Source organism: Artibeus jamaicensis, unplaced genomic scaffold (assembly GCF_021234435.1).
Source record: "Artibeus jamaicensis isolate MK-2021 breed Jamaican fruit bat unplaced genomic scaffold, CSHL_Jam_final contig_548, whole genome shotgun sequence".
Taxonomy (NCBI): Eukaryota; Metazoa; Chordata; class Mammalia; order Chiroptera; family Phyllostomidae; genus Artibeus; species Artibeus jamaicensis.
The window spans coordinates 9,026,450-9,053,638 of record NW_026521883.1 but is presented as its reverse complement, the minus strand read 5'-3'; the positions used below and the strand labels follow the sequence as shown (position 1 = coordinate 9,053,638).

The 27,189-nt window shown below is 56.4% G+C and overlaps 1 protein-coding gene across 1 annotated transcript; it reads left to right on the top strand.

Annotated features, from left to right (window-relative positions):
* Positions 1-647: 647 nt before the first annotated feature.
* On the top strand, positions 648-23,225 carry PLEKHO2 (pleckstrin homology domain containing O2). Its single transcript, XM_037155716.2, has 6 exons — positions 648-799; positions 7,237-7,386; positions 11,816-11,932; positions 16,159-16,263; positions 17,717-17,815; positions 20,234-23,225. The coding sequence occupies exons 1-6, from the start codon at positions 788-790 to the stop codon at positions 21,254-21,256; spliced, it is 1,506 nt and encodes a 501-aa protein (XP_037011611.2). The 5' UTR covers positions 648-787; the 3' UTR covers positions 21,257-23,225.
* Positions 23,226-27,189: the final 3,964 nt, after the last annotated feature.

Genomic DNA, 27,189 nt, shown 5'->3' with positions numbered 1-27,189 from the left:
TCTGGAGCCCAGCTCTTCAGCGCCAGGTCTTCCGGTTATATTACTCTTCGAGGGGACTCAAGTTCCAGGCCCGGCCCTGCCAGGAGGTTCTAGGGAGAAGAAAACCAGGTCGTCGCCACTGCCATGGGGTCGGGGAGGAAATAAAAGGGACCTCTCGGTGGCTTCATCTCTGGCCCGCTCAGATCGGCTTAGCCCAGCCTGGCAACCCCAGGCCACTCGGGTCAGGAGACCTCAAAGGCAGAAACCGCCAGGGTTCCGGGAGTCAGCTCCGTCCTGCCCCACCCGACCCCGCCCAGGGCCCCGCCCGCTACTCTCTCCGCCGCCTCTGGCCGGAAACCCCCTCCCCTGCTCCCCTCCGGATCCCCCACGCCCTGTCTGCCCTCCCCGTCCCTCTCCCTCGGCGGGTCGGAGAAACCTCTCTCCGCGCTGTCCCTCCTTCTTCCTCCAGCTCGGGTTTCTGGTCCCCAGACCCCAGCCGGGCCCCGCCCAGCTCCTCCACCAGCCCGGACCCCGCCCCCGCCCCGCCCCCCCACCCCCCATGCCCGCTTCTAGTCCCAACCCCGGCCTCCGGGCCCCGCTATTCCCTGCTCAGGCCCCGCCCCTAGGCCCCCGGAAGCCTCTCCCCGCCCCTGGCCCCGCCCCTCCGAAGTTTCTTGGGCCCCCGGCGGCCCGCGGGACAGAACGCTGAGAGCCGCCGCCCGGCGGGCGTGGATGGAGCTGGCGGAGCCCGCGCGGCGCTGGGAGTGAGCGGCGGAGCGGCCGATCGGCTGGACCTCGCGGACTCGCCATGGAGGAGGAGGTGAGGGCCGTCCAGGCGGGGGGCCTGGGCGGGGGTCTTGGAGCCTCCTACCGCGGTTGGGGTCCCGGGCTCAGGCCCTTGTTCTAACCAGCCCCTCTCCCGCGGGTCTCAGGACGCCAGCACACCTCCCCCAGCCTTCCAGCCCCCCACCGAGGCAGAGACTAGGCAGAGTAGGGGGTCGGGATCGCGTCCGGCACTCTTAACGACCGATCCTCCTTCATTATCTCTTTGGCTTCTCTCACCAACTTTGGGCATGTTATTATTCCCATTGGACTGACGGGGAGACTGAGGCTCTGCTGAAAGTGGCCTCGGGTGCTGGGCTCGAACCCCGGTTACCGCTGACTCTCCTTGCCACCAGGTTGGATTCTGAGGGGACAGGCTGTATTGTGTTGGGTGTGTGTGTGGTGGTGATGGCGGGGGGGGGGGGCGGTCTGTGGGTCCTGGAATACCTTTCTGAAGGAATCTTGAGACCCTATCTGGTGGCCAGAGGACTGGGGAAGTTGCTTTTTTCTCCCCTGTATGAATCCCTGTGAGTCTCCTTTACCCTACCCCCTCGTGTACCCTAGAGCCGACCCTGTAGGGGCTGATCCTAGCCCTTGCCTTCCCCTGCACCCCTGGGAGGGCTACTATGGGGAAGGAGCTGGGCAGCTGGACCAGCAGTGCCTCTTTGAGCCTCTCTCTTCCCCCTCAGGACCCTCTTGGTCAGGGGTGGGGTCAGGCACTGTGTGACTCTTGCCTTGTACTTGCAAACTCAGTTTTCCCAGTAGCCCCATCATCCAAGCACAATGCAAGCACTTAATGTTTGCCTGTGGAATGAATAAATTAGAGGAGGGGCCTGCTGGGTCTAGAGGACTTTGCTTCTTGTCCTCCGAGGGGGGTGTCAGCTTCTGTCCCTCCCAGACAAGGGGAAGGGTGTACATGTCTGTGCCTGTGTGGACGGGGAGGAAAGATGAAGCCTTCACTCTTGGGGCAGCCCTGGCCACCCGGGGCTGCCTGTGTCCCCGTAGGTGCCCATTTCCCTACGTCCTGGGGCCACGGCTCAGGGGCAGCTAGGTGTCAGGGTTCCCTCCAGGCCAGGCCCCAAGTTTCTGTGGGATGGTAGATAAGTCACTTCCCCTCTCAGCTTGTGTTTCCTCTTCTATGATATACAGGGCCCGGGGGCCTCCTCCCGAGGTCCTGACAGTGTGCTTGTGGCCCCTTCTCAGAGTGGGTGGAAGTAAGGGGCAAACTCAGTCCACTGTAATTTGCTTTGGTTTGTTGCTGACAGAGGTGGGGCTACCCCTCCCTGCCCCAGGCCCTGTTGGGAGGGCTGGGCTGTCAGGCTGTGCCCTCTCCCCTTCTCCCAGAGGATGTGGGACAGGATTACTCCATCTTCTGATCTGCTCTGGCCCCAATAAGGGAAGTTCTCCTGGGCCTATGGCATGTCTCTTGGCAAGCCGAGCCCTGCACTCCCTCTGGTTCTGAGTTTCTGACTTTGCCACTTACTGACTGCACCAAAAACTCCTGCACAGCCGGGTTATCTAAGGGCTTGCTCACCCTCTCCCCACTCCGCCAGGGGCTCCCGAATTCCTACACCCCCCTCTTTGGCACCTCAAACTCTTTTCCTCCCATTTCTTCTCCCACTCACTCCCCCTTATTTCTTTCTTTTAAAAAAATATTTATTTATTTCCAGAGAGAGGAGGAGGCAGGGAGAAAGAGAGGAAGAGAAATATCAATGTGTGGTTGCCTCTCGCATGCCCCACAACTAGGGACCTGGCCTGCAACCCAGGCATGTGCCATGATGGGGAATCAAACTGGCGACCCTTTGCTTTGCAGGCCGGCACTCAATCCACACCAGCCAGGGCCCCCTTGTTTCTTTAGGTCTCAGTGTCCCATCTTTGTTTCTCTAAAACCCCCTTAGATCACAGTCACCTGCTTTCCCCCACAGCCTCAGGCTGGCCTCATCATCTCACTCCCACATGGCTTTCGGCCCTCCCCCCAGCTTTGAGCTTCCTCCCATGCCCCGGCCACCCCAGTGCCAAGCCCCCTCAGCCTCCGTGGCCTCTTCTGCGCAGTGGGTTGGTAGGCTGAGTGGGTTGGTAGCCCAACCCTGTCAGGCTGAGGCTTGGGGAAGAAGTGCAGGCCTAGGCACTGGGCATCTGTCTACTTGTGTCTCAAGGCCTCGATTCCCCACCTATAACGTGAGGGGGGACAGGTGGTCCAGAAATGCCATTGTATGTGCAGAGGGAACAGCAAAGATCAGTGTGAGGTATTCTTGACCCTGGAGTCCAGTTGCACACCCTGGACTCAGGCTCTCCTGTCTCTGCCCTGAGATTCAACCCCTGTCCTGTTTGTCATGTGTGTTCCTGGTTTGGCCTCCAGTGGCTCCAGGTTGCTCAGTTACCCTTTCCCATCTAGAGAGAGGCTGCGGGCAGTGTCCAGGCCCAGGACTGGCTTTGTTATCTTGAGCTAATCTCTGGGCCTTTCTGGGCTGTACTTTCTCATTCTATAGTGCAGGGGTTGAAAGTGTAGGATCTTTGATAGCCTTTGTATCTTTTCTTCTCTTGGGGTCAAGGCGTATGTCTCCTCCCCTTTTTGTAGTCCTTTCAAAACCCTGCCTTCTGCAAGGGCTTCCCAAACCCACCCCAGGCCCTTACTTATTTCATTAGAGAGTTGGGAGCCAGGCATCCCTCCGGGTAGGCTCTCTGTCCCTCCCAAGGTCATGTTGCCCCCATCAGACTGGAAGTTCCCCGAGGGCAGAGCCCATGCTTCCTCCCTGATTGCCCCATGGCAGGGCTCTGACGTGGTGGGCTGTTAGCAGAGTTTGGTCAGGGCATCGCTGGGTTTAGTCAGCGGGCACAGCTCGCCATCATAAGCTCACTGGTCTGTGAGGTACCAACAAGTTTTCTGCTGCTCTCTGTCCCTCTGCCATGGCCTGTGTGTGGCTTTCTGCCTACTCACTGCCTTCCATGCATGGGGCAGGGTGACTGGCCGCTTTCTCTTTTTCTTTTTAATAAATGACCCTGAGACCTTCTCACTTCAGGCCAAGGGGGAGCCAGGCTTGTGTCTGGGGTGCCTCAGGAGCTGCCCACGGTGGGCAGGGGAAGGCCTGAGCAGGGATAGATGGGAGAGGAGAGGGCGAAACAGGAAGAACAGTGGTCAGCCGGTCAACAAGAGGAGAGGAGGTGGACAAAGTAAGCCCGACAGGACAAAACCTCCCCTGTGAGCCCTGCCAAGGGGAGGGGCCGCTTATTAAAACTTACTGGAGCACAGCCAGGCTTCCTGGTGGGAGAAAGTTTGAGGGGCAGGGAGAGGAGCTGGGTGGAGGGTGTTGGCCAGCAGGACCTCCAGCCAGGTCACCCTTCAGGTGGCTATTGCTATGGCTGACTCCTGATAAGGAGACCTCTCCCTGGGCTTTGGTTCTGGACTCCACCCACACGCCTCACTGCCCCATCCCAAAGTACCTTCTCTCCTCAGTCCCCTCCTGGCCCCACCCATCCCTAGGGCCCAGGGCTGGCTTCTCTAGCTAATCCAGCCATGGTTTTCACTGGGCACCACTCTGTTACACACAGAGAGGACAGTGGTCAAGGCACAAGTTTCTAGCTTTGCAAACTGGGAGCTTCCAGCTGGCAGGAAGTTTTCTCTTGTCTAGTGGGTGAGCCAGGCAGGGGAGGTCACACGCAGAGAGGGTTTAGAAAGGGGTGTGAGATCCATGGGGTAGCGGGTGGGCCCCTCAAAAGCAGGAGGGGAGCTTGGAGCTCCGAGGTGAGACGCCCAGGCAGCAGCATCCCGACTGCCTAATCCGAGAGAGACCTATAGGATTTCTGACTGGTAGGAAGCAGCCAGCGGTACAGTAGGGCGTGATGTGTGACATGTGGGGGTGGCGCTTCCCGTTTCCCACCTCGCCCCTTTCAGCCCTGGGAGGATGAAGCCCCTGTGGGTCACACAGCCCATGGGGCCATACACAGGGTCTCTGGTGGCGTGGGAAGGGGAGGTGGATAGATGACAGGATGTGAGAGCCCCCCTCTTCTTATAAAGGGCCCTGACGTCCCCTCTTCTCCCGGGTAGCATGGCTCACGCTGGCCTGCAGGCAAGCCTTCCACTTCCTCATTCCGCCATCTGGGAAGACCATTTGGGACCATCTCACTTCCCCATTTTTCTTGTCATCTACAAGTTAGGGAGAGACCTTGAGGGGTACCTCACATTCCAAGGAACTCCTGGGGTGTTAATGTCCAGCAGCTAAGCCCAGAAAGGGCCTTGTTCTCAATTCTGAACCAGGCCCAGGGAGAGAGGGTCCCTGAGAGTCAGAGGGAATGGCAGTGATGACAGTAACAATAATAATAGCTCCATGTACTAACTTTAGGGTGTCCCGGGCACTGCTTTGTATGCTTTATCTTTATTCGGCAACATTTATTGAGCACCTACTGTGCACCAGACATTGTCTAGGCACTGAAGCTATAGCAGTTAACAAAACAAAAAGCCCTGCCCTCATTTCACGGATGAAGAAACTGAGGTTTAGAGAGATCAGATGACTTGCCTCTGGTCTGTGTGACTTGGGCTTCAAAGCTCAGATTCCTGACTGCCAGGGTGTGTAGTTCAGAGGGGTGGGGAGCATAGTGAGAACCAGGACAGAAGGCAGGGAGGCTGTGCCCTACTAGCCCCTGACAACTCACCACACTTCCATCTGCCTGGGCTTGTCCTTCCAAAGGCAGCTGTGGCCACAGGGCATCCCCTGGGGAGAGCTATGTGCTGTTTAACTGCGGCTACTTTTTTGAGCTTTATGTAAATTATAAAGTAGTCAAAATTAGTGCTAATTTCCTTGTTGTGTCCTCTAGATTCTGACATGCTCTTGATCTCCTCTGCTCCACCTTCCCCTTCACACCAGTACTGCGGGTACCAGTCACTGAAGCAAAATGGTTAGCAAATCGGGTGTATCCTTATTTTCATTTCAGATATTTCTTGAGCGCCCATTATGTGCAGTGGAGCAGTGCTGGGTGCTCGGGACCAGAGGTGACTCTTAATCCCTCCAGTAGGCGTCCACCTGGCACCCAGCCACCCAAGGAGGTAGTCAATGGGCACGAGATGTCAGTGGCTGGCCCCGGGGGCCCCAGGGTGGCTGCCGTGTCTTAGAGAAGGACTCTGGTCGAAGGCAGAGTCCTTGGAGCCCTCAGGTGGGGTGTCTGCCCCAAAGTCCTGGACTCAGGTGGGGAGGAGGGCAGAGGAGCCTCCTGTTTGGGGGCAGAAGCAGGGGTTTCATAGGGGGTGTGTATGTGTGTTTTAAGATTTTATTTATTTATGTTTAGAGAGGGGAAGGGAGGTAAAAGTAGAGGGCATTGACATGCAAGAGATACATTGATTGGTTGCCTCTTACATGCCACCAGCTGGGGACCTGGCCTGCAACCCAGGCATGTGCCCTGACTAGGAATCAAACCAGCGCCCTTTTGGTTTGCAGGCTGGCACTCAAAGCACTGAGCCACACCAATGGGAGCTTTGTTTCTTTGTTTATTTCTTTTTTAATCCTCACCCAAAGATATATATTTTTAATTTTATTTTCGGGAGAAGGGGAGGGAGAAAGAGAGAGATGAAAGAGTGACATCCACCGAAACTTCCATCACTTGCCTCCTGCCCGTGCCCCGCCTGCGGAGCACAAGATGATGCCCCAATCATCTGAGCCACCAGCCAGGGCCGGAGGGTGTTCTTTAGAAGGGCAGGGATAGAGAAGCAGATTACTACCCTGCTTCTCTTCTCATCCTTCTGATTCTGCTTAAGTGCCCTCTCCCCTGGGAGGCCTTCCTGGGCCTTCTCACCTGAACCTGGTCCTGCACTGTCCTCTCTCACTGCCCCCCCTTCACTATTTCCTTTGTAGTATTTCACACTTCTTAATGTGTTTGTGTCTGGTGTTCATTTGTCTGGCTCCTCCTTTCCCAAACTGGCAGCTCTCTGAGGGCAGAGACCCATCGTTTTTATTCCGTCCTGCATCCTGCAGTGCCTGTGACATTGTAGGTGCTCTGTACAGCATGTGTTGGCCAGTCAAGTGAGCAAGCACATGGCAGGCAGCACAGTGGAGCGGGAAGAACGCAGAGCCAGGGTCCCAGCTCAAATTCTGGCTCTGTCTTTCCAGCTGTGTGACTCTGGCAAGTTACCCGTCTCTGAGTTTGCTGTGACGTGTAGGTAATGATGCCACTGTCTCGGAGGGTTGTTGTACGGGCTAAATGAGACAGTGTGTGAAAATGTAACATGGCAGCTCAACACAAGGTAGTGGCTGTTAATGTTGTTGTTGCAGCCGTTGTTACTATATTTCTAATTCTGGATTAAGAATATTTGCCTCGGGGTTTGTGGGGATGCTCACATGGGAAGGTATCAGTAGGTACCCACCAGAGGGACATGTCCCCAGTATCGCCCATGGACTGTGTGGCCTCACGGTGGCAGCCCTCATGGCATGTTCTGCTGTCTCACAGGGTGTGAAGGCGGGGGGCGAGAAGCCTCGGGGAGCACAGATGGCGGACAAGGCTGGCTGGATCAAGAAGAGCAGCGGGGGCTTCCTGGGGCTCTGGAAAGACCGCTATCTGCTCCTCTGCCAGGCCCAGCTGCTGGTCTACGAGAATGAGGTGAGGACCTGCCTGGCTCTGAGGTAGGATGTGCTGGGGCAGGGGGGAAGCCAGGGCAGCCCGCTACGGCAGGGGGAGTCCCAGAACAGGGGCAGGAAGATGCGTTCCATATTTGCTATGCTGTGCAATCTTGGGTGAGCACCTGCCCTTCTCTGGGTCTCTGCGGCATGGGCTGCTGCCTGTAGGTGCTGGTCTAGGGCTCCTGGATGGGGGGCTCTTTGAAGTGTATGTGCATAAGGGTGTGTATCTTCTCAACTCTACGCTGCAACTCCCTGGCCCTTGACTAGGTTTCACGTATGTACATATTCCTGAAAACTGAAGCTTCCTTCATTTATCGATGATAGTAAAAATAGTACTGCTTGTGTGTATGTATTATTGAGCTCTCGTATGATGCTCATGACAGTCCCATGCGGGTGGTCATCATGTCCCGTTCTATGGAGATGGACCCTGAGGCTGAGGGTGGCCAGGTGGCTGTTCGGCGCCTCAGTGAAGGAAGGAGCCAGGTCTAGAAGCAAACGCAGTGCTCTTTCCACCCGCCAATGCCAGCAAGTAAACGCTACATCTTATTTTGGTGGGCGTCCTCTGAAACGTATTGAATATTCACTGCCTTCAGAAGAAGGCACTAGCCCGAACCAAATCTTTCCTTGATGGCTCAGAGTCCCTTATAATCAGACTGTACTTTCATCCCTTCTTTCTCCTTTAACATCAAGCTACCAGTTGCCACTTCTGTCCTTGTCCTCTCACAGTGCTCACATCTTCCCATGTCAGGCTTTGTGTCCCTTCTTTTTGGAGTATACTCGGAGCTTGACCACTAAGGTGCTAAAGTTCTGTGCTAAGAGTTAACAAAGCCCTGGGTGAAGACTGAGGGTGAACAGTGGCTTTTACTCGTAAATGATGTCCATGTTCGGGGGTGGAGGCTGTCAGAGGGCCCGTCCGCTGAAAATGGGCTCTCGCTGTGTGCCTTTGACAGATGGAATACGTGGGGAAGAACTGGCCTGGGGCAGGCAGGGCACCCTGCCCATTGCTCATCAGCCTCTCTCAGCGTGCCTCAGGGTATCTTGGCAAATTCATAATTGTCCCAGGCCAAGAGGGATTGAGCATCCAGATCTCTGTGATTAAAGCAGCTACCCTTGAGAAGCACTTTGCCTTGGCTGCCTGAGGCCCAGGCTCGTGGAGCTGGGGTGTCAGAAGCAGCTAGATGAATCGTGCAGACAGCCCCCTGGGGGTTCTACACCACTGCTCTCCCCAAATGAGGGTGTGCCGTGGTGTCTGTAGGGGGGTGTTTTTATAAATAAAGGGTGTTGTCGGAGCATCCTCCAGTCCTAGCTGCTTAAGAGTTGAGTGACAGGTTCCCCAGCTGTCAGCCTGTCAGGCGCTGCCGGACTTGCCTGGGCTTCCTCCACATCTGGCTGCAGCTGCGGAGGAAAGAGGATTTCACATCCTCTGAACTTGAAAAATCTAAATCACGCTTGAAGAAAACGACAAAAAAAAAAACAAAACAAACCCACTATGAACAACCTCATTGCAGCTTCAAGAACTTAGCCCTCAGAGATGGGGAGCTTGGTCCAGGAGTAGGAATTGAGAAATGCTTATTAGTTCAATTCCTCTTTTTTGATGCGAGGAACTAGGCTAGTGGGAATGGTTCTTGGCTGTTTCTTTGCTGTCATTGAGGTTGACATTCCAAAAATGCTGCCCCCGCCCAGCGCCTGCTGGGTTATCCGATTCTCTGAGCTGCACAAGGGCCAGATGATTCAGCGTTTTGGGTGGAGAGGAGACCCAGGTCAGGCAGCCTGTGGGGAGAGGGACTGGGTGGTGGAGGGGGACTGACTTTTTGTTTGGGTGGGTAGTTGTCCAGTTGGGGGAAGTGTGTGCACCCCGGCAGATGAGCTGTGTTCTCTGCAACCGGGGGTCCATTCCAGGCACCTCCCTTCCTCTGGGTGCCCAGTAGGTGGGGACTTCCTGGGGTCTCACTGTGTCAGGCATTCGGCCCCGCAAACTGGTCCTGTACATGCCGCTCTTGAGGGCTGCCCCTTTGCAGGGCACTATGGGGGAACAGGAAGACAAGAAGACATGCAGCACAGGGTGGAGAGACATGGCCCAGCTCTTCTTCCCCATGGCCCCTCTTCTGGTGCCTGTACCTGGCAGGTGCACTGTGGATGGGGGGCCTCAAAGGAGGGAGGGGGCACCTGACTCGGGCTCCTGGAGTGAGCTGTGGAGCTTCCTGGGCCAGGTGGACTATACTGTCCCTCGTGTAGAGTGGGGAAATGTGGAAGCTTTGGAGACCAGGAGTTAGAAAGAGATGTGCAGAGGCAAAAATGGGGAAGACGCCTGATTGAATCTGGGTGGGGAAAATGAGGCTGCCGTGGCCATCCGTTCCCCTTTCCCTGAGGGGCTTTTTAAAACCGGTGGCTATCGACCTCAGCCGCACAGTCCCCTGTTTTGAAAATCCTTTGATGTCTGGCCTCCACCCCACCCAGGGACTCCTATGTAATCGGTCTGGGATGTTGCCTGGGCATTGGGGTTTTTAAAGGTCCCAGTGCCACCAAGGTTGAGAGCTTTGTATATTTCAGAATTAGCAGGAGGGCTGTTAAAACTCAGATTTCCAGGCCCATTCCCCTAAGATTATGATTCAGTAGGAACGGAGCCTGAGAATTTGTGTTTCTAGTAAGTTCTCAGGTGGTGCTGTTGTTGCTGGACCAGGTTCCGCACTTGGAGGACTCCCCGTGCGGAGCTACCCCATTGCGAAGGCACTGGCCCAGCCTGTGCCCTGGGCTGGGAGGAGCTCGCTGTGCTGGGAAGAGCTCTGTCCTGGGATTTGGATGATGTGGGCTTGAGTCTGGCCCTGCCCCTTATATTGGAGTCTGTGCCCCTAAGGCGATACAGTTTACCTCCGAGCCTCATCCTCTTCCTGTATAAAATGAAGCAAATCCTGGGATTCTAGGCTTTCGGGGTGACAGAAGCTCAGGAGAATCAGGGATGCAAAAACGCTAAGTGTCAGGGTTTTGTAGCACAGTTGTCTCTCGGTGTCCACTGCAGATCGGTTCCAGGACCCCTGTGGATTTCCAAACCCATGAACGCCCAAGGCCCTTATGTAAAATGGCATACTATTTGCATATAACCTACACACATCCTCTCATATACTTCAAATGATTTTTAGCTTACTTATGATGCCTAACACAATATAAATGCTATATAAATAGTTTTCTAGGGAATAATTGCAAGAAAAAATGTCTGTACAAGAAGCAACCATGGTAAACCGAACTACAGAGTACATGTCAGCAACAATGTAACTTTTTTGTAACTTTGGTGGGGGGTTGGTTGAACATGGATGTGGAACCCAAAGATAGAGAAGGCCAAGTGTACGCACAGATCCTGGAGGGAAATTGCGGCATTTCTTCTGTGAATATTTGAGTCACTGCACCCCAGATATTCCACCCCAAACTGCAGAGCATGGAAGGGGGTCCCTGGGTGGGTGCCCTTGCTGGCTCTCTGTGCGATTTTCGACAGTAAGAGCTTCCTTCACCTGTTGGCTAGTTTCCAGGGCAGGGCAGGGCCCCCCCCCAACCAACCCAGGACCTGCTTCTGTTTCCCTGGAGTCTCCAGGGTGAGACTGTGCCACATGCAGGAAGTTGTTCCAACCCCTGTTCCTGGAAGAGGAACCAACTGATCACCACTGAGGGAGGAGCTTGTCCCAGGCAGCTCGCTGGAGAGGCATCTGGTGGAGGAAACGCTCAGGTGCCAGAGCTGGCAGGCAGAAAGGGAGTCTAGCCAGTGTCCAGGGGTGGCCTAGAAGAGGCTGACCACTGTCCTGGCCACTGGCTCTTCTACTGATGCAGCCTTGGGATGACACCCTGGGAGTGCGTGCCCTTAAAGGAGCCCTGGCGCTCTTGTGGTGCAGGCTGAGGAGGGTGCCTTTCTCCCCAAGCCAGGGGTCAGTGGAGACACATGCCAGCAGAGAGTCAGCTCGGGGTCGCTGCGGCGAAGGCAGGCCACGTGCGCCCTGTTCACACCTCCTTCTGCGGCTCTGCCCCGAGAGAGGTTTCTTTTTTTCCCTCATTTTGTGACGACTTACTCCCTCCTCCAGGCTACCTTTTCCACATATCTCTGCCTGGTTTCTGGGACCACAGGGACCCCCCCCACCCCAACCACCCTTTTCCAAGCCTCCTGTGTTTCCTCCTGAGGCCTTAGACACATTTGAGTCAGGCCTGCTCCCCACCTCCGGCTGAACCCTGCATCTCACGTGCACATGAGCCTTGTGGGTGTCCCTCCAGCCGGCACAGACTGCCAGGGTCTGAGTGTCTCATCTTGGTGATTGACTGGTAGCCCGGGGTCCTGTGATGCCCTCACCAAATTCGACCATGGTCTGGGGTGGGGCCTGGCTATTTGAGGGGCCGGGTGTCCAGCTCTAACATTTCATGTCCCTCCCTAGGATGAGCAGAAGTGTGTGGAGACAGTGGAGCTGGGCAGCTATGAGAAGTGTCAGGACCTTCGTGCCCTCCTCAAGCGAAAACACCGATTCATCCTACTGCACTCCCCAGGGAACAAGGTAGGGCTGTGCCTGCAGTGGCCTGACCTTCCAGACTGGGGTATGCTTGGGAAGATCATCCCTGGAGGCTTTCCAAGACAGCCCGGGCCCCTGCATGCAGCCTGCGCATTCTCGGGAATGTGCCTGAGACTCAAATCTGGGGCCCTCACAAGTTGGATCTTAAGCTCATTCTGTTTTGGAGTATTCCCAGCCCCTGGTTGATAGGAGATGCATTCAGGGCTCTGCTGAAAGTTCCATTTGCCTCTCCCCTTCTAGGAGTTGGGTCCCTTGGTCCTTTTCCACGCCCTGGACACAGGAGGCCCGGGGCTGAGGCAGGAAAGCTGGGGATGAGGACTTTATTCTACCAGGCCTCTGACACCGAGAAGCATGCAGCCTCGGCCTGAGGGGAAAGTGTGGCCTCCCGTTACCCCAGGCTTTCCTGGGTGGGCCTTCTATCCTGGACTCTGCCCAGAGACATGCAGCCTCACAGCTTTCTTCCCCTTGCACTTTCCTTTCTTGGCTAACGCCGGAGAAAGCCTCTTGCCTGAGTGGTTCTTCCCTGGGACACGCTGTGTGTGCAGATGAAGTTTGCTGTTTGTACCACATGTCTCTCTGGCAGGAAGTCCTAGTGAGTGTTGACACATGGTGTAGTTTCACAGATGTCAGGAGGGAATAGTATTTGAGGCACCTCTCGCCAGCTCTCACCCATCTGCAGCTAGGTCACGCCTCTCCCAACCTCTGCACATCATGTGGAGCCTCCCAGAGCGGGGCTGAGTCACAGAGGCTGGGGTTGGGGAGCTGGCCTGGTCTGGGCCTGCTGGAGGCCATTCTGTTTCTTCCCCAGCCCTCAGGGCCAGAAGCCCAGTCCAGAGCACGCTGTTTTGTCACTGACCCTTTGTCCTGCTCTGCCCTGGGTAGGGGCAAAGAAGCAGCTGCAAATCTCTGACCCTGGGACTGAGGGTGAGACCCAGGGTCAGGGGGCGGGTTTATAGTGTCATGAGGATTCATGGGGCTGGGCCCAGGTTTCACTTGACCTTTGCTGCTTAGGGTTTTGTGAAGAAGAAGAGAGCCCCATTTTAGTCTTTCACACCTGGTGCCCCTGCCCTGTTGTGGGCCTGCTTTCTCTCTAGTGGACACTATATTTGCATATGTGTGTTTGAGAGATGTGCAGAGTTCATTATGGGTGGAGGTGTGCACCTGTGTGTCTGGCGGGTGTGTGTTCACCTGGCCATGCTCCGTGTGGGTCTTTGTGTGTCTTTTACTGAGCTTATGTGGGTGTGGAGCAGAGGGGGCCTTGTTCTGTCCTCTGCCAGTGCTGCCCTGTGGCCCGCCTCCTTTCTCCTGCTCTGCAGATGAGCTTGAGGTGGGATGGGTGGGTCAGGTGCGCATCACCTTCAGAGAGGCCTGTTTGTGCAGCTGCATTCTTACCTGCTTCAACCAGTACCCTTCCTTCCATTCCCCAATTCTTCAAGGCTCAGGTTGGCTCCGGGTGACTCTGGGGACAGTGTGATCAGTCCGGCAGTGGGCTATGGAGCAGTTGGTGAGGGCTGCAAAACAGCTGGGGGACAGTGCATCCTGATTCCTGCTCAAGGGCCCCCTGACCCTCGCCACCCCAGGGTCCCACAGAGTGTGGGAGTTCTCCAAGGGCACACGGGGGACCATGCAGAGTACCGCATCCCCCTTGTCCTCTCACCCTCCTTTTCTATCACCCTGGGTGTTCCCCATCCTCAGTGAGGCTGCCCGCTGGCTGGGAGGTCACATGACCCCGGCTGTCTGGTCCTGAGGCGGCCTGTTTTTTCCTTCTAATCAAATAAACAAAGACTCCAGTGTCTTGCATGCTCCTCTTCCCCTGCCTCCCCGTCCCCACGCCCCTGCCATGAGGTCACAGGCAGATGCTGCCAGGAAGCAGGGTGGCCTCTGCTGGTCTCAGCCAGCTCGGCCCTTTCCTTTTCCCTGCCTCCTCTCCCCCTCCCACTTTTTCTCCTTCTGCCATTTTATACTCCCTCCCTTTTCTCCTTTCCCAGCCTATTCTGTGGCCAGACCTTTTTTTTTTTTTCCCCTGGGCCTTCTTAGAATGACTAGGGCAGGGGCCTGTGTAGCCTGTGGCTCTTCAGGACCTGAGGGTGGGGATGGGGCAGGAGGAGCAACTTCCTGGTGTCCTTCTTACTCCTGTGCTGATCAAAATCACCCTGGTGGGAGGCCTGGCCCATTCAGCCAGCATCACAAGGTTCCCGAGCGTGGGGCTGGGTCCCATTTAACCTTGTGTTCCCTCCCCTAGGGGAGCCCGTTGGCTGACACCCTAATCCCCCCAACCTCTGGCCCACTGCAGGTGGGCTGGCCAATGGGGAAGGCTGCAGTTTGGGTTGGGTCCAGTGGTGCCGTACTTGTCCCATTGAAGCCCTGAGTGTGCAGGGTGCCTGCCACTGCAGGTAGATGAGACTAGAACCCAGTGATCTTGACTCTTAGGCCAGTGCCCTTTTGCTGCCCCACTGTTGCAGCTCAGAGGAGCTGGCCCTGGTCCACTGTCTCACAGCCCCGTCACAGGGTTGGGTGGGCCCTCACAGAGCCCGAATGTGATGCTGTCCCTCCCTGAGCTCCCAGCAGCCCTGATGGCTGGGCTAAGGGGCAGTTGCCAAGGTGCCCTGGGGTTTCCGACTTAACTGCAGATCTGCTGCCAGGATCGAATTTACCCTGGTCATGCAAATGAGCACTTGGCTGTGCCTGGCCTGGGGAGGTGGGTGGGACCCAGGGCCCGTTTGAGGAGAGGCAGGAGGCAGCCAGGAGGAAATTATATAACTAGGATGCTGAGGGGCCAGGCGGACTTCGGTGTTACATAACGGGGAGAGCAGAGTGGCAGGAGGGAAGGCACTAACACGGGGGTGGGGGATGGGCAGGCTGGTGATACCGGACAAAGAACTAGGGCATCTTGAGGTCAGAGAGTGGGCAACGGCCCAAAAACTGCATGGAAAGGACCCGTGGGCTAGTTCATTCATTTGTTGGCACATTTATTCAGTAACTATTTACTGAGTACCTACTATGCACTGAGCCCTGGCTCTCATCAGGTTAGATTCCCGCAGCATTTTTCGGATGAGGAAACGGGCTGTTCTGTCCAGAAAGAAGGCCATGGCGATCATTTCCGCTGCTGAGCACTGTGCTCAACTCCAGATTTAACACTTTATTTTTATCTTTATTTATTATTTTTTTAATTTTAGAGATAGAAATAAAGGGGGTGAGGAGAGAGAGAGAGTGATTTCTTGTTCTATCTATTTATGCATTCATTGGTTGATTCATATATGTGCCCTGACCAGGGATTGAACCCATGACCTTGGCCTACTGGGACAATGCTCCAATTAACTGAGCTACCCGGCCAGGATCCAGATTTAACACTTGAATGTGTCAGTGACCTTCACAAGCTCCATGAGGCAGGTCATGGTGGTGGTCTGTCTAGCTTAGAGGCCCTATTGCTCTGTCCACCATGCAAAGTCGCCTCTCATTTGCATGGCCTCCTTCCTTCCATCATTTCCTCTGTGAGCTGCCCTCTGACTCTGACACAGTAACTCAGTGCTCCTGCCCGAGGTGGAAGGGAACCTGGGGGGGGGGGGCAAGGAGTGTGGGGTCAGGAGCCATGGGGTTACTTTAGGCCACTGTGGCCAAACCTCATCCCACCTTGTGAGCCTCTGTTCCCTCATCCGTGTAGTAAGGGAGTTGGAATTGACCTTCAATACCCTTTCTTTCTTATAGTCTATGATTCAAGGCCAGAAAGGAGACCCTGGGACTTTTTCACTTGGGGTCAGGGCTGGTGTGGGGCCCACTGGGAGCTGACGGTGGTCCTGGTTCTAGTGGGCCCTCACCAATGGATATACCTCATGCCTGTCACCTCTGTCCCCTCAGTCCCAGGAGACTAGGATGACTCCTTCAGAGAAAATTGTAGCTCAGAGGTCAGGCATCTGGTCCAGGTCAGGCTGTCACATGGAACAAGACCATATCTGAGCTCTTTCCACAGAGCAAGGCCGATTCTAGTCTCTGTCTCTGACAGCTGCACGCAGGGAGAGAGCCCTTCCCTGCTGGGTCTGTCCCTCCCACGCCCTGACATCCCAGTGTCAGACCTGTTGGGGGGCGTCTTTTGGTTTGCTCCTTAGCCAGCTGTTCCATGACTAACTTTGGGATCTGGGGCGGGAAGCCTCCTTAAGACCTCAAATGTGATCCCAGTGAAATACCTGACATCTACCCCACCTGTACCCCTGCAGGTCAGCGACATCAAATTCCAAGCACCCAGTGGGGAGGAGAAGGAGTCCTGGATCAAAGCCCTCAATGAAGGGATCAACCGAGGCAAGAACAAGGCTTTCGATGAGGTGCGATGAAGCTCTGTGGACAGCTTCGTGTCCCCTTTCCCCCTGCATGGGAGCTCAGAGAGGACCCCCTCACCTCAGCCAGGACAGCCCCCCATTATGTCACTGAAACCAACACGGGGCCCTTGCTGTCGTTACTTCATTTAATCCTCACAACACCCCTCAAAGTAGGTGGTAGCATTCCCACTTTACAGATGAAGAAATTGAGGTGTAAGGAAATTAAATGACATGTTTGAAATGCAAATATGGGTAAGTGGTGGGTAGAGCTGAGTTGGCTGCAGCCAAGTGAGCTTTCTAGCCTTAGCTGGCAACGGCATGTGGGCATGGGCCAGAGAGGTCTGGAGGGTGAGCTGAGAGCCAGAAAGCCCCTTCTCAGTGCGGCCATGACGTCTCAGCCAGGCTGCCGCTGGCCCTGGGCCTGCCTGTCTGCAGTGGCCACCCGTCCCCCTGTCTATAGTGGTGATGGTGGCAACAGTGACCACGGTCAGGCAAGGTGTCCGCTGAGGCCAGATCTAGGGAGGATTATCTTCGACTTCCTGGATTTACAGCTATTTAGGCTGCGATGGACCCGGAGGCCCCTGAGGTGACCCTTGAACTCTGAGATCCAAGGGGAGCCAAATCTTCCCCAGGCCCCCGACTTGGAGCCCTGGCTCCTGAGTCATGTCTTATGTGACCGTGCTTCACTCTCTGGGGAGAAATTCCCCTTTTGTGGGACAGGGGTGATGGGACACATTTTGGGCGATGGAGGCCACAGGACGTGGGCTGGGCCTCAGCCCACAGTCTTGGTGGAGCTGGTCAGCTCCTCCTCTGAGGAGCAGAGGCGGTTGGACCCCCAGGTGGCCTGAGCTCTGAGCCTGACCTGGAGGCTGCACAGTCTTAGCCCACCCCCATCGCAGGGTCAGGCTGCTCTAGGGTCCAGAGTCTGGGTCCTGGGCTATGCCACCCCTGTTCTTACCCTCAGCAGGGAGTTGCTGCCCTCTCGGTACTGTGACCCAAAGGGCCGAGGCCCTGCTCTCCTGGGCCTCTCCCCAGGGCCTGGGAGAGCGTCTGGGCCAGGGCAAGGCCCGTTCTGAAAGCAGGCACCAGGGGATCACGGGCTATCTTTCCCCCTCCCCCAGCTAAGCCCAAAAGCAGCTTTAGGGCTACTCGTATATTTGCAGTAGACCGAGGGGCAAGGGCTGACAGCCCATATTCAGGCGGAAAGCCGGAAGCAAAGAGGACAGCTTCTACAAGGAGGGAGAGCCCCAAGCTGCAGAGACGACAAAGGCCGTGAGAAGCAGGGAGGAGAGCGGAGGTCAGGGGTAGGGAGGTGCTTCAGAGACGGAGGCAGCAATGGGGCTCTTGACCCTGCGGAGTGAGGGTGCAGGTGCAGGCTCTGACTTCGAGTTAATCCCTGGGCATTTCCTTCTCTCCCCAAGGCCTGGTGGGGACTGACCTGCTTCCTTCTCCTTCCCAGGTGAAGGTGGACAAGAGCTGTGCCCTGGAGCATGTGACTCGGGACCGAGTGCGTGGGGGGCAGCGGCGCCGGCCACCTACAAGAGTCCACCTGAAGGAGGTGAGACTTTGCCCCCAGCTTGGACAGGTGGGAGGTCAGCTGCCTCGGACTCCAGCTCCTTCGGATGGCTGCCAGGCTCGGGACTCCCCCTTTTCCCGAGGACTCCTGGAGCCGGGGCTTCCTGAGTGGTGTGCAGGGGCCTGCGGGAGGCACACGTGTCACATGTGCTCGGGGTGTAGATGGGCCTGCTGGCGGGGTCCACACGCTGGTCTCAGCCAGAGCTGGTGCCCGAAACTGAGACCCCCGAGGCTAGCTTGTGCCTCTCAGAGCTCAACTTCCAGCTGGAGCGAAGACATGCTCCAGCCGGAGCTGTGTCCAGTTTTTGTGCAGAGGGGAGGCTGAGGCAGGAGGGACCACCAAGGACCCATTGCCACTGGAACTGACCCTTGAAGGATGGGAAGGGTTTCAGGCGGCAGGCATGTTGTGAGGGAAGGGCGGGAGGAGGGCGTGGTGTGAGCCGAAGTGTGGGGCAGGAGAGGCCACCAGTTCCCTTTGACTGAAGATCTGTAGGGGTGCAAGGTTAGAGGTAGGGAACCCAGGAGACCTTGAAAGCGGGAACTGAGGACCGGACGGATAGGAGGGTGTATCACGGAGGTCAGTTTGAAGCCCAGGGTAGGGCAGGTTGGCTTGAGGGAGGGAAAGGCAGGGGACCAGGAAGAAGGGGAACAGTGGGGCCTCCAGGCTTCCAAAGGGGTTGAAAAGGGAGGGGCCCATGGGAATTAGACCAGAAAGCAAGAGTCCCCTGGGCTGGTGATTGACCGTAGGACTGGGGGAGGCAAACTGTATAGGGGAGGATTGTCAGAGGTGCCCCCAAGTCTGGAGGCTGGGCAATCAGAGGCCCCAGGCACAGGGAATTTGGGAGAAGGCGTGGCAAGGGGAGGGCTAAGTGCGGAGCCCCTTTCAGACCCATGTTGCTGAGGATGGGAGTAAAGATCTCGGAGGTCGGGAAAGAACCCCGCCAGTGTTACATTTGGGGGATGAGGTCAGTAGGGCGCCAAGGAAGAGGAGGCCAGAGAGCTGAGTGGTCTGTCTAGGGAGAGAAAGGCATGGGGTCATCAGCCAGGTGGGCAGCCACAAATCACGCGGGGAGGCGGTAACGCAGGGGCTTCCAACCTTTAGGCGTCTCTGGGCCGCACTGGAAGAAGAAGAGTTGTCTTGGGCCACACATTAAATACATGAATACTAACGAAAACTGATGAGCAAAAAAAGGTTTTAAGTAAATTTATGATTTTGTGTTGGGCATTAGCCATCCTGGGCTGCACACGGCCCATGGGTTGGACACCCCTGGTTTACAGCACATGTTCTCAGAGGAGTGGGCTTAGGGCTGTCCTGGGGTTCAGAGCCGGGGGTGCTAGAGGGGGTGCCCATAGGAGGGAAGAGGGAGCAGGGAAGGGGCCAAGGTCATCGGAGAGTTTGTTTTGAGGGGAGGCAGCCTGTTCGTGTCTGTCAGCTTGGGGAAGCGCCTGCAGAGGGGACAAATGAAATCACCAGCAGGAAAGGAATGTGGCGGGTGGGGGGCGGTTCTGGGAGGTGTCGAGGGGAGACCCTTTGAATTCAGGGAGGGACTCTCACCCTAGTGCTGAACACCTGTGCCGGCCAGATCACCTGTGTGCCTGTAAAGGGGGGTGAGGGTCTCAGCCAGGACACCCACCTTCTGAGGGGCCTTGGAGAGGCCTACTGCTCAGCCCTGCTCCAGGGCCTGAGGCACCCTGAGAGGGTCCCCATGACCGAGTGTGGCTGCTGGGTGTGCCTGTGGATCCCTGGGGCCAGGTTGGTGGCAGCTGTCTGCTTGGCGCAGCTGTTCCCCTCTGGCAGTCAGCTACAGTCTGGGGCCTCCTGTGTCTGGGGCCACATCTGACTGTGTGAAGAAAGTGGGCACAGGCTGCTGAGCAGCTGGGCAGGAAAGGGCTGGAGAGATCTGGGCCGGAGGGCTGGGCGTGGGGCTCGTGGTGGACAGAGGGCTCCAGGGAGGGGAAGCAGAGGTGAGTGAGCGCCAGAAGGTTCTGGAGACCTCCACTGAGTCCTGGTCCCGTGCCCACTGGCAGTGGGAACCCAGATGCACGGTTGCAGTGAAGGGACACTCTCAGGGCTATATAGCCAGGAAGGGTCAGACACAGAGCTAGAACCATGTCCTCTGCTGCCCAGGCCAGGATGTCAGCCACTAAAAAGAATGACCTCTTTCCCTGGCTGGAAGAAGCCAGGCTGGGGCACCGGGAAGGCACCCTGCCTCTGACTTCCTGGCCTGTGACTCTAAAACGGGGTTCTGTGGGAGAGGAGAGGCTTCATTAGTGGCCCAGGAGAGTGGGGGCTGGGGACCTGGGCGGCCAGGATGAGAAGGCTTTAGTACCCCTGTAGGTGGGCACACCAGACCCAAAGGCCAGTCAACCCAAGATGATGCTGTATGCCGCCCCCCACCAGGTAGCCAGTGCAGCCTCTGATGGACTTACACGCTTGGACCTCGATGCTCTGGACAGCAGGCCGCCGGTGTTCACTCCCAGCAACGACGCGAGTCCGGCCCAGCCCCGGGAGATACCCCGGCCCCTCCTGCCTCCTACCAAGCCTTCCCCAGCACCTGAGATGGCCGTCCTTGGTGACAGATTGGAAACCCCTGTTGGGGAGAGAGCCCCAACCCCCGTCTCAGCGAGCTCTGAGGCTCACCCTGAGAGCCAAGAGGACTCAGAGACCCCAGTGGGGAAGGACAGTTTCCCCGAGCAGCTCCCCACCAATGTCCTGCCCGACAAACTGAAGGTGAGCTGGGAGAACCCCAGCCCTGAGGAGCCCCCTGACCCCGAGTGTGCAGAACCGTCCTCGGTGCCCCATTCTGAGACTTCTGAGGCTTCAACCAAGGAGGGTGGGAAGCCCCCTACACCTCCACCCAAGATCTTATCAAAGAAACTGAGAATCTCCATGATCAGGGTGGAGGCTTCAGGGCCAGCCCAGAGTCTGGAGGCCTCTGAGACCTCGGCCCCAGGCCCAGCACAGGTCTCAGTGAATGGAGTGGATGACGGTCCTGAGCCTGACAAGCTGTCCCAGGCTGCGGACACCCCAGGAACTCCCCCAAAGAATGCAACAATGTCAACAGCACCGTTCCCCAGGGACCTGTCTTCTCCATTCCATCCTCGCTGCTCCTCCATGGGGGACTTGCTTGGGGAAGGCCCCCAGCACCCACAGCAACCTAGGGAACGGCTGTACCGGGCTCAGCTGGAGGTGCAGGTGGCCTCCAAACAGACGGAGAAACTGTTGAATAAGGTGCTGGCCAGCGAGCCAGCCCCAGTGAGCGCTGAGACGTTGCTCAGCCAGGCTGTGGAGCAGCTGAGGCAGGCCACCCAGGTCCTGCAGGACATCCGAGATCTGGGAGAGCTGAGCCATGTCCAGGAAGCACCCGGGCTACAGGAGAAGCGGAAGGAGCTGGTGACCCTCTACAGGAGAAGTGCACCCTAGGGCCTCCCAGGCCAGGGCATGGTCCCTCCCGGCTGGCCCCATCCACCAAAGCCTAGCTCTGCCGAGAAATGTGCTTCTGCTCAGGCCGTTGAAGGGCTATTGGCCGTGTCAGGGTTTGGTCAGTACCTATGGGGGCTCCTGGTACCCTTCCTGCCCTGCCTGAGCCAGTGGTGCCAGGTGCCACCCAGGCCACTGCCTGGCTGCCTGGCCTGGCCTCTGGTCTCTGGCTGGGGCTGGGAGCACACACTCAGGACTTCTGTGCTTGCCTGGTTGTTCCGAACAACTGACCCATGGCTGTGGCACAGCCCTGGGGGTTCTGGGGGTGGCAGAATCACTTCTGTTTCTCTCCCCCAGTAGTTTACATTCCTGACTCCAGAGCAGAGTGCAGCTGAGCCCCCACAGCCTCCGTCCGTGTCCAGGTGTCCCTCGGCAGACAGCCTCATGGCAAAGGTGGCTCCAGGTCATAACCGACCCTCCCACCCACCTGTCCCCAGTAGCTGCTGAGGCCTCGGTCTAGACAGTAGCTTCCTTCCTCAGCTGAGACCTGGAACCCAGCAGTGGCCTCGGGGCAGGTCGGAGGCATCTGTGTGAGAAAGCCATGTGTCCTGTGGCTCCTCCCTGGGCCTTCCTATTCTGCGGGCCTTGACCTCTGGTGAGCTGTGCCTGGAGGACTCCAGGGTGGAGGAGGAACTTGAAAGTTCTCCTAGTCTAGCCCCTGCTTCTGGACCAACTTGTGTCCAGCTTTGCACATTCCTATAGAGGTGGACTCCAAAATGGCCTACCTTCAACGTCTGAAAATCCTGTATGTAATTCATTATCAATCAGCATTCAGAAGAGAAGCCACCCCAACTTCTGTGCCTCCCCAGATGGAATTCGTGTCTGGGTCTCTGATTCTTCCATGCCCAAACAGGTCCAATAGAGCAGTCCTTTCAATGCTAAGGGGGTATGTTGGCACCTGAAACCACATCCGTCTCCCCACTTCCCCTCACACCCCTGTGGCTCAGGCCTTAGACAGACTGCTCCTCCCCAAGTTCCTAGTGGAAGGAGCGTTTTCTCCTGGCCCATGCCTGCACCCTGGGCCTCCTGCTAGCCCACCTGTCCCTATCACCACTGGCTCCCAGAGCCCCCTGTCTTTGTCCTGCTGCAACAGCGGGACTGAGGGCAGAGCCTGCGGGTGTAGAGGCCCTGAGGGCCGCAGCCGCTCTCCTGGTGGGAGTGGGAGCAGCTCCTGACAGGCTTGCTCAGGGGGTTTCTGCATGTGCACTTTCGTTTACTGAGAGAGGAGAGGGAGGGTCTGGCCTTTCTGCCCACTGCCCCACTCCCACCGCGGTTGTGCCTGCTGAGGCCTGCCAGTGCAGGTTAATGCCTTTCCTCCTACTGTGTTCTTGAGGGTGGTAGCCAAGGACCAGGAGGGGCAGATAGGTGTCCCTGCCACAGCCTGCACTGGGAAGGCATGAGTGTGAGCAGCAGTGTCGTGGCTTGTGAGCCCCCATGGGTCTCCCCAAACCACACTCCTTGGATACGCTAGGCTCCCGTGCCACAGTCTGCCTGGCCCTCCATCTGTCTCCAGGACAAGGGCAAGAATGGCATCAAGTACCCACAATCTTGAGGCCCCTGCATTCTCGCTTTGGGGAACAGCTCTCCTCTGAGGACCAATGGGGCTTTAGCCAAGTCACCTGCTTTCAGGGACTAGAGCCTCCATTTCCTCCTCTGATAAGTGACCAGGCTGAGGGAGTAGCTCTGGGGCAGCCTCAGTGGCCTAATGCCACTGGTCCTCATGGGGTCTCCATGCCCGGGCAGCCTGGACCCCAGTGGGGAAGCCAGCTTCCAGGGGGCGGAGGGGAGGAGGGTGGGAAATATGCAGGGGCTGCCTCGCCTGCCTCCGGAAGATGGCGTTCCACATCTTCTGCTTATGAAGCGCCTTTCTTGATGTTTGGTAATAAATCCCTTTTTATGGAACTTTTCTGCTGCAAGCCTGTTTGTTGGTCAGGGGCCCGCTCCAGGGCTGACGTCAAGGAGGCAGGGGTAGGCGGTGGATCAGTGGCCTCACTGGTCCTCCAAACCCTGTTCTAGGGCATCCTCCCCATAGGCCGGCTGGGGCCTTGCCCCCCCATGGTGTTCTACAGGACTTATTTCTAGAAGTAAGTATATTCTCTGATGTAACCGTAATGCATTTATCAACTTCAGAAGATTTAACACTGATTAGAATAGTTACGTTCATATTCCAGTTTTGTCATTTGACCCAATAATATCCTTTGTATATGTTTCCTCTAGTGTAGGGTTGGATATTGCATACATGTCTCTTTTGCCTCTAATCCAAAATGGTTTTGCAGCCTTTGTGTTCCAAGACGTGGATGTTTTTTAAGAATACAGTCCTCCCCGCCACATTCCAACTCCCTTTTTAATAGAACATTCCTCACTTTGGGCTTGTCTGAGGGCGCTTCGTAATTGGGTTGAGGTTACAGAGTCTCGGCCAGAAACTGCCCAGGTGCGACTAGGTCCTTCTCCGGGCTTCACATCTGGAGACACGCATGCATGCATCCATCCATGCTCCCCGCCATGGTGGTGTTCATTTCGATCACCTGGTCAAGGTGTCTGGTTTCTCTACTGGAGACTTATGACTTTCTCTTGCAACTAATAAGCAGTCTGGAAGACATTTTAAGACAATGCACAAATATGGGTGCATTGTCTTAAAATACCTCATCAAATACCCCCTGGGTTTAGCCTGTGCCGAGATGCGTGCCTGCACAGGTGTTTCCTATGATGGTGCAAAGTGACTCCAGCTGTTATTTTAATCTCAGCACTGGTTCGAGTTAGGTGCGCTTGGGCCCCGGCGTATGCCCTTCGCACTCAAAACATCTCAGCGGGACCCCAGGGCTTCGCTGAGTGTTCTTTGACCGGTGGACGGAGCTCTAAGTCAAGCTGCCCAAGTCCAAGCCCCACCCAGGGACGTTGGTGAGTCTCAGCCTTAGGGGGCCTCAGTTTCCTTATTAAAAAAAGGGGAAATGCTTTCCCTATGTGGGAAAGCATCACTGTGCTCCCCAAAGGCTGCCTCCCTCCCTCCTCAGGGCTACTGGATTATCCCTGTGGCCAACATGACAGGCAGCACCTGATTGTGGGCCTATGGACTATGGCTATGACCCTCGTGTCTCCTGAATTCCCCTGCCACTGGCCTGACATGTGACAGCCATACGGAGTGAGGGGCCAGCAGAAGCTGGGGGACCCCAGCCAAATCACTTCACTTTCATGGGCCCCTTACCTGTGAGGAGGAACCAAGGTAAGGGAGAGGAGTGCCTTTATTGATGGGGTGTGCCCCCCACCCTGGCCCAGAGACAGTCTTCTCTGGAGGACTTCCTTAAAGGGGACAGTGGCTGGGAAGCTGTCAGTAGCCAGCCACAGGGCAGAGCAAGGATGTGGTGAGAACTTTCCCTCCGGCCCCGGGCGCCAGAGGTGTGTGCAGGGGTGGTCATCCTTTTGAACACAGGCTGTGCTGTCTCCATGCCCTGAAGTCCTGTGGGTAGTTACAATGCAAATGCTTCAGACAGGAGCAGGGACAGCGGGGAAGGGCATCCAGATTGCCCGCATCTTTGTCCCTACTTGAGCCATGGACTTGAAAGCTCCCCATGTCTTTCTGGAGCCACCAAGTTTTGTGCCTCCTCCAAGTGTTTCCAGCTTCTCACTCCATGAGACGTGAGACGGGACTGTCTGAAAAGGCTGCATAAACTCACTCATGTGGAGGCTTCTCTGTGTTGTGAGAGGCTCTGCGGGGGAACAGAGGACAGAGAGGTGTTGGTGGGACTTCCTCCCTGTTCTCATTTTATTAAAGGGGCAACATCGCTGGGGGAAGTAGCCGGGTATAAGCAGAAAAACCATGACTTGCTAGAACTGCAGACAGACACATCGAGAATCAAAGCCCAGATGTGAATGAGTTAGCCGAGGGATATGGAGCCCCAGTTTTTTCTGCCTGTAAAATGGGCTAGTTCTCCTTTTGTCACGGGGTTGCTCGTAGCCCATGGCCTGCCTCACAGAAAACGTCTGCTAAACCCCAGCAGCCTGGCCTCACAGGGCACCCACTACTGGGCAGGCCTGTGTTGGTCTCCCCATGTTGCCACAGGGCCTCGTGAGGGAGATGTATTTATGTTCACTCTGCTTACAGATTAGAAAACAGACTTAAAACAATTTGCCTGGGAGACCACAAGTTAGTATTAGGATCTGGGAACAGACACCCTGGGGTCCTGGCCTGGGGCCACAATCGACTGCTTCCTGCTTTTTCTCTGGAGAGTCTGTGACTTCAGATGGACGCTTGGCCCAGGGGACTTCTGGTGGCCTTGGGGTATCCCCACCTTTCCTGGCACCTGGAGGATACCCTGAGGTGGCGGCCTCTCTGTCAGCCAGCTGTGGCCCAAAGGACAGGCTCTGGAGGCCCTTCCCTTATAAGGACAACAACTCAGCGGTGATGAAACTTCTCAGCAGCCCAGCTGGGTGGGCGGGGGAAGGGAAATGACTGGCTCCAACAGCCACAGCTGAGAGCTTAGGCCTCTGCAGGAACTTGCCCAGGAGCCTCCTCTCTCCCCTTCCTGTGCTGGGCTGAGCGGGGCTTTCCAGAGGGTCCCACTAGTAGGAAGAGGAGGAGGAGCCAGAGCCTGGGACAGAGTGGGCCAAAGGGGGGATGATGCATAAACTGAGGCCCAGAGTGGGGGCGGGGCCTGTGGGGGCGGGACCCTTGGAGGCCCAGCAGGAAATTCACAGTCTGGACTCCAAGCCATGGGCCTGTGGAGCCCCAGCTCTGCCCTCAGACTGGCCAAGGCCCCCTGAGGGCTGGGTGAGGAGGCAGGAGGAGGCTCTCAGAAGTGCCCCCTCTCTCGGTGGACCTCTAAGGTCAAGTCACAAAGGGGTGGGGGAGGGATGGGGCTGTCGGGTTGCCATACCCTCCCTCTCCCATTGCTGTGCCCCTAGTATACTGCCCTTACCAACAAAACTCACCAGCCCACTAGCCATCCGAGGACTAATCATGGAATCACAGGATATCAGCACCGATTAGAATCTTCAAGCTCATCTAGTCCCTCCAGGTTTCAGAGAGGAGGAACTGACAAGTCAGAGGGAGGACCTGAATTTGCCTATCGGTATAGTAAAATTAAAAACGTCACACATATATAAATAAGTTAGGTATATGAATCACACATAAATAAACTTGGGTGGCTTTTCACTGGTTTACTATTAAAAGTTTCTTTTTAAGAAATCCCAAATTGTTTGATGAATGAAAGGGTGAAGGGCCGTTCCACAGCCAGGTCAGGTTGGCTCCGGGGTTGGCGGCTCCCTGGAGACCGTGTCTGGGGCACGAGGCGAGGCCAGCTCCTGAGGGGAACCAAGCGTGGCGGGTGGACAGTCGGTCTCCGGCGCTGCTGTGCACAGGCTGCATGAGCTGAGCAGCTGCCTGGCCTCCCTGAGTCTCTACCCCATGTCTCCCAGCTGGGTGATTTTGAGGATAAAGTGAGGTAATTTTGATAAAGCATCTCACTCAGGGCCTGGCGCAAAGTAGAGACTTAGTAGATGGGTGAAAATATCGTGTGCTGGGCACCTTCTCTGTGCCAACGTTACCATAGGTACTGCGGGTTTCAAGCACAATAAAAGTGGCTCCCTTCCCTGTTGGCAGTTGCCCCCTGCCAGTCAGGGAGACAGACTCCTGAACTTGGTGAATGAATGCAGTGAGATGAACCCAGAGTTGGACGGGCAAGTTCCACAGCAGCGCGGAGCAGGGTCAACAGGCTGCTGTCGCTGGGGGGATCAGGCAGGGTCTCGTGGAGAAGGTGACCTTTGCTTGGGCCTTGAAGGAGGAGTAAGAGTTTGCCAAGCCCAGGAGATGAGGAGAACATTTGAGACAGAGGGAACAGCATGTGCAAAAACCAGAATCACAACATGTTACTGGAGCTGTG

Excerpts from the sequence above, each read along its gene's own strand:
- PLEKHO2 (XM_037155716.2), top strand. Across the intron at positions 7,387-11,815 it reads TGCTGGTCTACGAGAATGAG|GATGAGCAGAAGTGTGTGGA; the intron begins GTGAGGACCTGC and ends GTCCCTCCCTAG. Across the intron at positions 17,816-20,233 it reads CAAGAGTCCACCTGAAGGAG|GTAGCCAGTGCAGCCTCTGA; the intron begins GTGAGACTTTGC and ends GCCCCCCACCAG.